General features: G+C 39.9%; 1 protein-coding gene across 1 annotated transcript; it reads left to right on the forward strand.

Moving 5' to 3' along the window:
- The first annotated feature begins 490 nt into the window (after window positions 1–490).
- On the forward strand, window positions 491–11278 carry POU1F1 (POU class 1 homeobox 1). The gene is given in 8 exon segments (XM_050333348.1): window positions 491–632; window positions 3385–3534; window positions 4449–4566; window positions 5554–5695; window positions 5697–5796; window positions 7510–7674; window positions 9098–9158; window positions 11023–11278. Coding segments are annotated over 8 exon segments (1092 nt in total). The 3' UTR covers window positions 11237–11278.
- The last annotated feature ends 1271 nt before the right edge of the window (window positions 11279–12549 follow it).

Consider the following 12549-nt stretch of genomic DNA (forward strand, 5'->3'; position numbering starts at 1 on the left):
TTGCCTTCCAGACAATTGCTTGGATGGGATTTTGGGGGCAGGTGTTAACTGTGGAAACTTACTTAGCAGTAAGCTTCTCTGTTGCTACTGACTTTGATGATACTTTTATATGTTGTTTTTTTTTTTCTTGGTGATTGTCCTTTACAAAAGACCTAATTGAAAATATCTGTCAAATCATGTCTCTGGTTTCCCTCTTCTTCCCCCTCCACCCCCTCAGCCCCCCGTTAATTGGGCGCGTATTGTGTTTGTGTGGGAAGGAAGGAGGCTCTATAGCAGCATGGCAATATTGCTGGGAAAGGAACATTAAAATGGATAAAGGGATTTCCTAGTGGTATAAATACCTGCACACGACCTCCCTGTGCTCTGGAGCCCTCCTGTATATGCATATGCAGGTGAAAACCGGGAGTCGGGTTGGAGCCGCCGTTGATTGCGCAGGATCCGTTCTGACAGAAAACGGGGGACAGGCGGCTCTCTTTGCCTGTTGGAGGGTATGAGTTGCCAAGCATTTACTTCATCTGACACCTTTGTACCCCTGAATTCTGACTCTTCTCCCTCTCTGCCTCTGATAATGCATCACAGCGCCGCAGAGTGCCTGCATGTTTCTAACCATGCCACCAATGTTGTATCTACAGGTACTTTTTAAAAATAATCTTGCTCTCACTAACTCTCGTTTTTTGCGATGCTTTTGGACGATCTGTGTTCATCAAGTTCTGCAGTATTGAAGGTGTTTGGTGTCCATGTTATGTGTGATTGGGATTACGTTAAAGCAGAAGCAATTTCACAAACTCTGCATATGAGTGAATAAGGAAAATCATCAAATGTTTGTGTTTTAGCTAAATCAGCAGCTTTCTCTAAGTTTGTTACGAGATTAGGCTCAAATATGCTGCCAATGCACTAATTTAAAACAGCTTCAAACACTGTCACTGTTGCTATGACTGTATAGTCTTCAATGAGAAGTGTCATGTAAATTAATTGAAAGTTTATTATATAACCACAATTTAAAATAACATAAGTTACTTTAAATAAGAAATACATATAAAGCAGCTCAGGTCTAAATATCACTTGGGGAAGCTTTAAAGAAGGAAAAACATTGCTTTTCAAGGCATGTTGCATACTGAATGAAGACTAAGATTTAAGTGGGGTGTTCAAAATTGGTAGTAGAAGCCTTGACAATATTTTTGAATTTTGTATGTTTGTGTATGTAATCCAATTAGATACACTGAAATACTTGGCCTATGTAATCACTGAACTATCTGAGAGAGAGACAAAGAGAAAGAGAGCTTTGTCTATCTTCCTTAATATTGCAGAAGTGGGATTCTGAAATGCAGGAGTTGTTGATGGAAAGGTTTCAAGAACAGAAGAAGACATAGTTTGATTTATCTGAAATGGTATTGAGGTTAGAATTCTATCTGGAGTCTTAAAAAGAAACTAGCTTTCTCCTGAAATACATTGGTAATAAAACATTTTAATGAAAAGCAAAAGCAGGTAAGTGGTGAAAACTGATCACTGGTAATAGATAACAGGCTCTTACACATTAAGCAGGAGGCTCAAACTATCCTGTTGGTTGGCAGGAGTAGTAGGGAATAGGAGAATTTAAATTTTGTATGAGGTCAGATTTGTGTATCTGTATCACAGTAGTATTTTCTAGATTCATCTGACTTGTAATAAGAGGTACACAATGACAGGCAGTCAAAAGCATTTGCTTGCCTGCTTCATGTTTAGGTTGATATTTTATAGTTGCCTCCCAAGGACAAAATGACCCTGCAGTCCAGGGAAATTTTGATTGCAGGATCTCATCTAGCAGATGACCTTGTAAAAACAGGGTCAAACACTGTGAAAAAATGACCCTGTGAAAGCAGCAATAACTCTAATGGCTAAAGGCGTACAAATTTCATACACAGATTCGGAAATTGTAATAAACAATGCTATTCTTGTGAAAGCATATAAGGAGAATTTGTGCTCAATAAAACAGTGGAAGAATTTTGAATAACAACTTATTTTAAATGTCAATTTTTTAAAAAATTTGTTGTAGCAATTCTGCATCACAAAAAGGTGAATATACTTCTTTTCAAATATTATGCCATGTAATTCAGCTGATGTTCTGCGTTATCCTCAACATTTTAATTGTTATTATTTAATCTGAACGAGATTATCCTCACTATTTAAGTCTTTATTAGCAAGTTGAAAATTGTATTTTCATGCATAAAAATAATAGCCGGTGGATTATGTAATAATAGAAAAAGACAACCAATAAACACTTAGATCTTATCTCAATAGAAAAGTTGCATCATTCTACATGCATTAGAATTATTAACACAGTCTTTATTTTCAGTGCATTTATATCAGTATAAGCATGTTTGTCTTAGTAGATTTAATATCCGTATAAGTGTATCTAAACAGGACATTTTACTGTCATGATTAATGTTGTTAAAAACAGAGATTCTAATCCCTAATTAATTATATGGCTTTGAATGACTGGAATGTGTTCTCTGAAATGTGGTTTTACGTATCTGAATGCTCGTGAACATTAATTTTTAATATTATATTTTATAGCAGTTGTTAGAGGGGACAGTATGTGCATTTTTATTCCTCCTTATACATGAGAAAGAACCATAGCTCTTATTTCACACTCAGCAAAAAAATGGTCTCGTTCTTCAGGCCCTGGCTATTACTGAACAGAGATCTGAAACAGCCCTGTGAAAACATAAGAGATAAATTAATTGTGTGTTTGCTGGAAAATGTTTATTTAAGCCTAACTTTTTAGAGGAGCCCAGAATCTACCGTCCTGTTTCTCTACCTCCTTGCCAAAGCACTCTGAAATGTTTTTTTGTGTCTTGGCACTTAAAAACTTTTGACTTCTGGCTGCCTCAAAGCAGACGTCCCAAACTGCTGCCTTTGGAAACTCATGGTCTTAGGCACACATAAAATATTGCCTTCCTTGCTGCCTTCATTCACAGTTGGGTTTGCATGACAGTGAAGGCAAGCGATTTTCTGAGAACATGGAATTAGTTTTTATGTAAGACTGAACGAAACAGTGTGTGAAAGTTCTGTGAGGAGAGGAACTGGTCTCCTCCAAAGATTTCGATGCTTCCCTTCCTAAGCAGGGTACATAAACTGGGTTATGGTCATGGAATATATTAAAAGCAATGCAACAAGACCCCAGCATGGCAATTTCGGGTCTTGGCTGGGAGGGCGTCTCACTATTTACACAGCAGCAGTTTACCTGCAGTGACCTGGCCAGCTGTCTGGACTTCCAGCAGTGTTACCTGATGGTTATGGCCCAGAGTTAAAGGCTTACTGATTACACACTAAAACTGCATGAGGGCACTGTCTCTCTCTGAACTTAAAGGCTCTGTCTTGAATCCTCACATGTTTTCTTACCAGTCCCATCTGTTTTGTCTTTGGTCCAAACTCATACGTTCCTGTGCATTCACTTTGGCACGACGACGCTGGGACACGCTTTGGCAGGACTTCATTACTCTGTGCCCTCCTGTCATTATGGAAACCAACCATCTACCTATGGGGTGATGGCAGGTAAGAGAGCAAACCTTCAGCTGGGGTGAGCTATCAGCATGTTGATTTTTAGTCAGTTTTCCTTTAGAGGGACCAATCCAAGACAATTGTTTAGAGGAGATGGGATTTGGATTAAGGCACTAGAGAAAGTGTTAGGAGATTAGGGGTCAGTGCCTAGAGTTTCCCGAAAACCTCTGCATCTCTCGTGAAATCACTCTGTATCTTACATCTCTCTACAAGCCTGGGAGAGTGCTGCTCTTTTTGCTAACCTATGTCCACTTTCCCTGGCGATAATCACTTTCTGAGGGACCAGGAGTGACATACCCAATATACCTGTGTATTACCAGTACCTGGGCTGACAAAGCCCTGCCCAAAGATATAAAATAAAATGGGACATAAGGCAAAGATATCTGAATTCTGCAGGCAGATCAGACAGATGGTCATGGATTTTTACAGTCACAAATATATGCTACCATCCTGCTCATTTTTGCATGTGCCAGGCTCAGTAAGAAAGAGGAACTCTTATTCTGTACGAATAACTATTCAAGTAGCAGTCGATGAGATAATGACATGAACCAAATTAACACAACTCCCAGGAGGTAACTGTGGTTTGGAAATAAGCCAAAATCAAACTCAGAATTTTGTTTCACTTAAGAATGAAGGAAATATTCAAATTAGTCATCTTAGATTAATATATCTGCATAGGGACAGAGTGTAGATTTCCTTTATGATGTACAAACGTCCAACTGCTCCTATTACATAGTGCACTTATCTACTTGTTGCAAACATTCCTTGCGTTGTTCAGATCTCTGGGAAAAGTTAATGGATATTAGACAAAATATATTGCTCACAAGTTCATTTTCTTTCATTCCAGAATAAACACATCTTTATTCTTCTCCTTTCTTCTTTTCACCTTTACTTTGTTCCCTTTTTAGGCATCAAGCCTTCAACTCCAGAGATGCTGTCGGCAAGTCTCTCCCAGACTCGCATCTTGCAGACATGCAGCGTGCCCCATCCCAATGTGGTAAACAGTGTCAGCACCTTGCAAAGCAAGTCCTTCTCTTTTTAAGTATTTTTTTTTTTTGAGAAAAAAAAGTCCTTTTTTTTTTTTTTTTTTTGTGGTTAGCCTGTCTGAAGTGTATGAAGTAGCTCCTATGGGGTTAGAACCTCCAGCACTGATGAGAGCATTCAGGATGGTGAAGACAACCCTAACCCTAATAAATGGAGGAAGCAGTGGAGGTTAATGCAGTTCTGAGTTCTTCTACAAACTTTTGTATAATTTAGACAATTGGAAAGGATGTCCGGAAAACCTGGAATTTACTGGCTGCTCCAGATATACTGAAGAATGTTAATGATTCCCTCCACCCTTCCTTTAGGTCATAGACTCTTTAGCTCTATGTACAATACCAAGTGAAAAAAACCACCTTCATTCTTAACTGAATCTCCTTGTTACTTCTGATATTTGTGAACAGAAGGTAATGCAAGGCAGTTCTTTGCCCTTGAGTAATTTCTTTTTAAACCAGAAGGGTCATTTTGAATGTGTTCTGGGTTTTTGGTTGTTAGGGTTTTTTTGCCTTTAGGTCTTACCTTTGCTCTTTCCCCAAAGAAATTTTATGCTGAAGCTAAGCCAAGGTAGTATCCCATCCGAGCATCACACGGCATTGACACGGAAATATTTTGTGTACCAGAAAGTAGAGACTGGCAAATTTTAGGTGACTCAAAATGATGTAGATCTGTCAGTCTGGATGTGCCCCTTAATTCCAGTTTAGACCTTGGATTTTATTTGTTTAGGTTTAGACCATTTGCCATCTTATTTAAGTGCTTCTGTTTACTCAGTAAGAGCATGGTTGTGGCTGCTGGTTGGTTTTCATGAGTTTGGACAAAAAAGAGACGGTACCTCCTAGGAGATCCTCACTCTTGGGTACTTTCATATTTTATGTAATGAATATTACAGGATTATGAGATGGTGAAGGGAAGTTTTCACTGTGTAGTGGTAGAGAATAACTGTACTGAGTTTTCTCTTTGGTGCTGCTCAGGTAGTCTGACCCCTTGCCTTTATAAATTCCCGGAGCACGCCCTGAGTGCCAGCTCCTGTGCCCTGGGCCACGGCTTCACTCCCATGCACCAGCCCCTCCTCACAGATGATCCCACTGCCACGGACTTCAAGCAGGAGTTCCGCAGGAAAAAGCAAGTCCGTTGAAGACCCCGTCGACATGGACTCCCCTGAGATCAGGGAACTGGAGAAATTTGCTAACGAATTTAAGCTGCGGAGAATTAAGCTGGGTATGTGCTTTTTTTGCCCACAAACAAAAGGCTGAAAAATTCCAGTGAAAGCCCAATTATTCCTGAGTGTTTTATAGTCTGGCCTCTTCAGTTGCCTGATCATAACTCTAATCTTGCCTTGTACTGCCCAACTTTCTCCATTCCTAGCACACTTGATTGGAATTAATGAACTTCAGCTTTTTGCAGCTTAGCATGCAGAAGGGGACTTAAACTTTCCTGCCATTAAATTATTTGTCTTAGGTGCAGAGGAAATTATTACTGTTCTGTAAATTACATTCAGTAGCAGATGAAACATTCTGCACAGCTCCAAATTATCTGCAACTTAGGGCTCTAACCTCTCATGCCCATCCTCTTCCCCGTGAAGAGTTTCATCTGAGGTTGTGGTGTCATTTCTGTGACAACCATGGGAAGTCTTTCACACAAGTAGGAAGCTTCCCTTCCTGATTTATTTTCTTGTGCCAAGACACAGGTACAGCAGCAACTGATATATTTGTTGCTGTCTGATTCATGCAAGATGGATCACCTTTGAGAGTCTCCAGTGAGCTGCTCGTCTTTCACCGGCCAATCTTAGCTGAGGGCAAAGGTGGACTGAGCCCAGTCTTTCTCACCTGTAGGAAATAGGGGTTCATTGCAATGTAAAAGCCTCACCCTTTCTTGAACTGTACTGAAAGAAAAAAATAACATCCAGCAGTGCAGATGGAGCCTGCAGCCCATTTATGAATACTGAGTACTCTGAAGAGTTGCGATTTTGTCATTATCACTTATTACATTTGAATCAGAGGAAATCCTTCTAGTTTCATAAATCTATAAAATAGAAGGTGTTTAAAGGTATCTATGTGCTATCTTAACAGTGGGAAAGCTAGTGTGTTTCCTTTTCAGTCTAAACGGAAATAAAAGAAATCAGGGTTTAAAAATATCTGGAACCTGGTTTATTTTCCCATGTATCATGTTTTTGTTGTCAGGCACAGCAATGGAAAGTGTTTGCTAGGCCCCACGTTGTTAATCACTGCATCTTCATCCTGAATTTTTGAGGGAACAAAACTTCCTTTATTGCAAGCAAATGACATGGAGCCTGGGCTTAAGTGGTCTGATGGGAGAAATGCAATGTGCTCAGGGAAACTAATCTGAGGTTGAGCTTTACACAGGAAGACAGACTTAATATGGGTTGTGCATCTGAGACTGAGAGAATTGGAGTAAGTGCAACCAAAATAGAGGTAAAAAGTTGCCTCATGAGACATTCAGTGTCCAATTAGATCCTTCCTGTTCTGGTGCAGAGGCAGAGAAGAAGGATAATGATCCAGCCTCCTGAACAAGGCAGATACATGCTCAGAGCACCAAACAGGTTGCTGCTGAGACAAAGTCAATGTCTGCATGGAAACTGCAGCAATTCTCTGACCATTTCACTGTAGTTGTTGCAACAGATAACTGGATAGCAACCAGGGATTAGTTTATTGCCCCTGCATCATCTACATAAAGAAAGATTCTGGGTGTTGGGATCCTTTTCAAATCCCTAATCTTGGAGTGTAAAACTCCACCGAAACCTACAGGAAACTGAACACGTTTCTGAGGACAGCTCAGTCAGCCCCAGAGACCTCTGCAGAGAGCCCATCCTGAAGGCACTGCAGGCACACACTGTCCACAGGAGTCAGAAATGAAGGTCTAAACATTCAGGAAAGCTTCAAAGTTACTTTTTTTCCTCTTTGTTTTTGACAGGTTACACACAAACCAACGTTGGAGAAGCACTGGCCGCTGTGCACGGCTCTGAGTTCAGCCAAACAACCATCTGCCGGTTTGAAAACTTACAGCTGAGTTTCAAGAACGCCTGCAAACTGAAATCCATACTGTCCAAGTGGCTGGAGGAAGCAGAACAAGTAGGAGGTAGAGAATTGAAATCCTCTAAATTTTGATTTGCATTTGAATCGGAATGCCATATATATGCCCAAGGACTAGTAAGTGTAGTCCATAGCCTAAAGGGTTTTTTTTACCAGATTTAGATGCTAAGGTGTGCTTGTATTAAATTTTAGTTGTTTTTTTTTTTTTGGGTGAGCAGGGAGGGGCAAACTGAAATGTATGGAGGGTACAGAATAGCAGAAACATCACTTGGTGATGGGAGAAACTTGGTGCTGGGAGAAACTTCTTTCAGTCCCATCTCAGCAAGCTAGCCCCAGTCCTGTAGCATATTATTAGGATCTGCAGGACTGCCCCTTTAGCAGCAGGGATTTTTCATTAGTAAAGGAGTCTTCCTTCTGACCTTAGGCATATGAGATATGGCCATGGGGAAAAGGATTTGAGTTCAGCTGGAGCAGTGGTCTTTAAACCCTGAAGAAGAATAGCATGCCATAGAGTTTTTTGTTGTAACCTAAAATGCTCCTTCTTTTGCCCAGTTAATTTCCAGTCTCAGGAAGAGCCATAGGGCTCGTTGGGCAAAGAGTACTTTAGGACAGGCTGGCTGACTTAAAGAAAGTAGTTGCCTTTGAGAACAGCCCTTTCAGCTGGATGAATGGCAGAGCTGAGAAGCAGCAAGCCTGGAGGTGGCAGCGAAAGCACGACCACCGGGCAGCACTTGCTGAGCATGGGAACAAAGGGAAGGTGATCTTCATGCTACTTTTTGGGTTTGGCATTGTATTCAACTGCAGGAAACGTTATTTTGCCACACACTTCAGTTTCCTTTGAACCAAAGGCTTCCTTCCCCTGTAACTGTGCTGGAAAGCAGAGGCTCTGCTATTGCGGCTGCCACATCACAAGAATCGCTGGTGGCGGGCTGTGGTGGCAGCTGCTGAGTGCCTGAGGCAGGATCATGTTTGCAGACCACTGTCTGACTCTGAGAAGAGAACAGAGACTTGTCCATCAGAAGGTGGAGTGGACAAGGCAGATGAATAAATGAGGTAGGGGGTCAAAGCTGGAGGGTGAGATAGTAAGGAAACAGACTCCGTCTCCCTAGACCGTGCCCCGAAGGGCAGGAGGAGCAAGGTATGTCCAAGGAAGGGATATGAGTACTGCTCCTCAGGTATATAGGCACAGAGCCAGTGCTGTTTGCATCTTTACTGGTGCCACACCATTTTTGCTTTTAACTATTTACATCTGGAGGTAAAACAGTGACCAACCATCCTACACAACAAAAAGATCCTGCGTGTGGTGCTCCTCTCATTCAGCAGCACTGTCTGTTATGCTTTCTTCTCTCGTCAAAGACTCTTCTTTGGTTTTTTTTCTGGAGATGATTCTGCTTGTTTTCCATTCCCTGTAGAATGTAACTGCCAGGTTTTGTTTTCTTTTTTAAAAATATTTATTTATTTTAATACAGCTTTATACAATGAAAAAGTTGGAGTGAATGAGCGGAAGAGGAAGCGCAGAACCACCATAAGGTAATAAATATTTAGGGCTTTACAGGTTAGAAAACCACTTTGGCTAAGATGCTTTTTCTTCTGTTCAAAATTGAAGTGTTATTTTCTATTAATGAATATCTGCATCTAGTGCTTCTAAAAGTTTTAGTATTTGGAAACATGCCAGTGGAAAATAACAGCATAACCCTCCAGACCCCAAATTATTCCAAAGATATTATTTTTCCCAATCAAAGACTTCTTTTTCAACAACACACTAAAGTATGAAAAGACATTTTATTCTAGATCTGTCCAAATTTCGTTATAGCTATATATCAAGGTATCAGAGCACTCTTGTTTTCATTTTGGGAGATTCTATACTATACCAAAATAAATTGCATTATTTTGGTATCATAAATAATTATATAAATTGTGAAACAATAAAAAACCCCCAGATATAAATTTGCCAGAAACTTGAGGTCTGGTCTTAAAAGCTATTGATAAAAATCAGTCCTCGTATTAAGCATTTTTAAAATTATTCCTGCTTTTAAATGTAACCCTGCTGCAGTGGGAACATCAAATACAGCAGGTTGTCAAGGACACAGATAATTGAGAAGTTCAGGACCAAATCCCATATAGTAAGAAAATATTAATTACTCCTTTGAAGGCATAGAGGACCCCAGTTTAAAGACATGAAACTAATCAGGGAGATGGGCTTTCCATGAATTCTGGAGCCTTACTCTCAGCCATTCTTAGTGCATGTTTGAAGGCTAACTAATGCTAAAACAAAAACCCTAGTAACTAAATTAGATTAGTCATACCCAGAGCAAAAACTACTTAATTTGAATGTGTGGAAATTATTTTATTATATACTTTGCTCAAAGCCTTAGAAGCTGTTGGTCCAAAATAATGATGCTTCTGTGAGTGCAGAAGACCATGCTATTAATTAGGTAGCTTTTGTAACCCTAGTAAGTATTGCAAAGTTGACGTGTAAATGTGAGACCAACAGCATAACACACATGAAGTAATGAAATAAGTAGAACTCCAGCAGACACCGTGTGCATTTTTATAGCAGAAATAGCATCACCTCACTTTCAGAATAATGCATGAAGTGCCCTCTTGTGCCCAAAGAAATTACAGCTACTGCTGAAGCTGTTCTGGACGCGTCCCAGTGGCACAAAAGCATGTCACAGATGTTCCATGTTTTCTGAGAATATGTAACAAAAATTGGAAGGAAATTCTATCTGGAAATAAGAAAAATGAATAGTATTAAATTATTTTGTTTAGTGAACCACTCAACTTTTGTCGCTGCTGACTTTGAGGAATAGGTTAAGGCAGACTTTTGGAAAGTGTGGTGATTGCTGAAACACCTTGCCATAATCTCTGTGATTTCTAGAAACACTCTAGTGCTCTCTCTGTATACACAGTGAGATGCAGAATTTGATACAGCACACAACTTTTCCCAAATCTTCCCATTTGTAAACCCAAATGATTTGACACAACCAGGTAACGCATTTGCTGACCCCTGAGGCTCTGCTGTGATTGGAGCAGACTGTTCTAATTCCTCTGCCCTCGTTTATGACTAATTAATAGTTGTATCTCCTAAAGAGCATCAAGAAGCACAGATATTTCATAATTAACACTGAAACTGCACTGAACTTCATGCTAGTTTTGCCTTTTAATTCCTCTCTGCTGAAATCCTGCATGTCACGCTGCTCATGTCAGCGTGAATATAGCTGTCAGAACTACAGTGTACTTTCAGTGCTCTGGGGCTCCTTTATGTGTAAAAAGAGGAAGCAAACCAAGTCACTGCCTTCAGTGCTGTTCCTTGACCCTTCTCCTGAACTAACAGTGAAAGCTTGACTGCACAGAAAAGTTTCTAAAGGTGAAATTTTATCCATTTATCCAGTATTGCTGCCAAAGAAGCCCTAGAGAGGCACTTTGGAGAACAAAGCAAACCTTCTTCTCAAGAAATTATGAGGATGGCTGAGGGGCTCAACCTTGAGAAAGAAGTTGTAAGAGTTTGGTTTTGCAACAGAAGACAACGGGAAAAAAGAGTTAAGACGAGTTTACATCAGAACACCTTCAGTTCTATTATCAAGGAGCACCATGAATGCCGGTAAAGCTTTTCCATGTATAGATGTGGATTTCTGTTTTGGTTTTTGTAAATATTGTAAATATTATGTTGTTTAAAAAAGAAAAAAAAAAAAAAAAAAGAAGAGAAGAATCAGTAAACTAGTTGTTTCTCTAGGCAGCTTCAGATGCAGTGTGTTGTGGAGGACCTAATTTTAAATCCTACAATGTATATTTGAAGCCATAATTGCTGTCATTACTTATGGTAGGGTAAGTTTACTAGTACAGAGGTGTCAACACTGTTCCTACTGTGTGCTCTGTCTCAGCATAACATTTGACTGCCTTAAAAGGGTAGCAAGTAGAAGTGACTTTTTTAATATTTGTTATCAAAGATAATTCTTGCTAATTCATTATGTGCCTTGAAGTTTGGTTTGGATAGGTTTAGCTATAAAAATGGGAATACAATTTACCTTACCTTAAGACTTTGTGACCTAAAAGGAAGAAAATAATTATCAAGGGGTTTATTATGTTGGGCTTTCTCTGCATTGAACTTTTTTCTGATTAAAACCATGTGTAGACATACTTACACCAGAGACAGCGTTTTAAGCTAAAAAACCCACCCAAGTATCCAAACAAAGCATTTATTGCACTACACATTCCCACTCTCTTAAAGCCCACTAATTGAAAATAATCCCATATTTGTCATCCTCCAGCCTAGAGAGATAACCTGGGGAAAAAAATACCAGTGTCAGAGCTCCACCTATCAGACAGGCACTGAGAAAACTGAATTAATGGCTCTAGTACTCACCAGGGATAGATTATCCAGCCCTCTCATCAGCCCTGCTTATTGCTATTGGAATTAGCCCATTATCACTTATGTACTTTTGACTGTTTTCCCAGGACTGAAATTAAGTGAGTACATGCGAGTAGTACTGGCCACATACATTTTATTTTTCCATAAACCAGACCTGATGATTTAGAAAACATCTAGATAATAGGCCTCCAGAAAGCAAAAGGGGTTTAATGTTCAAGACCTCTTAGAAGCAGCGTGTACAAGTTAAGTGCTCGCTCTCTCTCTAGTGCACGTTAAATTACCTCTGATACTTATTACAGTGACCATGGGCACACTCAGCTATGGAAATCAGGCTCCTGGATTTTTAAAAAAGTATCTTTTTATGGATGAATGCACCACTTAATTTAGAAGAGGATTTCAATTTAATAACTCAGAGGGGAGGAATTGCGCTATGTCCTGTCTTCAGGCTGTTCTCATCACCAGCATAGCTCACCCACTACAGCAGAGAAAGGCCAAGCTGGAGACTTTATCCACCACATGTATCAACAGAATGTGGACTTCCCAAGAGCC

Source organism: Myiozetetes cayanensis, unplaced genomic scaffold (assembly GCF_022539395.1).
Source record: "Myiozetetes cayanensis isolate MyiCay16 unplaced genomic scaffold, myiCay2020 scf5-8, whole genome shotgun sequence".
NCBI lineage: Eukaryota > Metazoa > Chordata > Aves > Passeriformes > Tyrannidae > Myiozetetes > Myiozetetes cayanensis.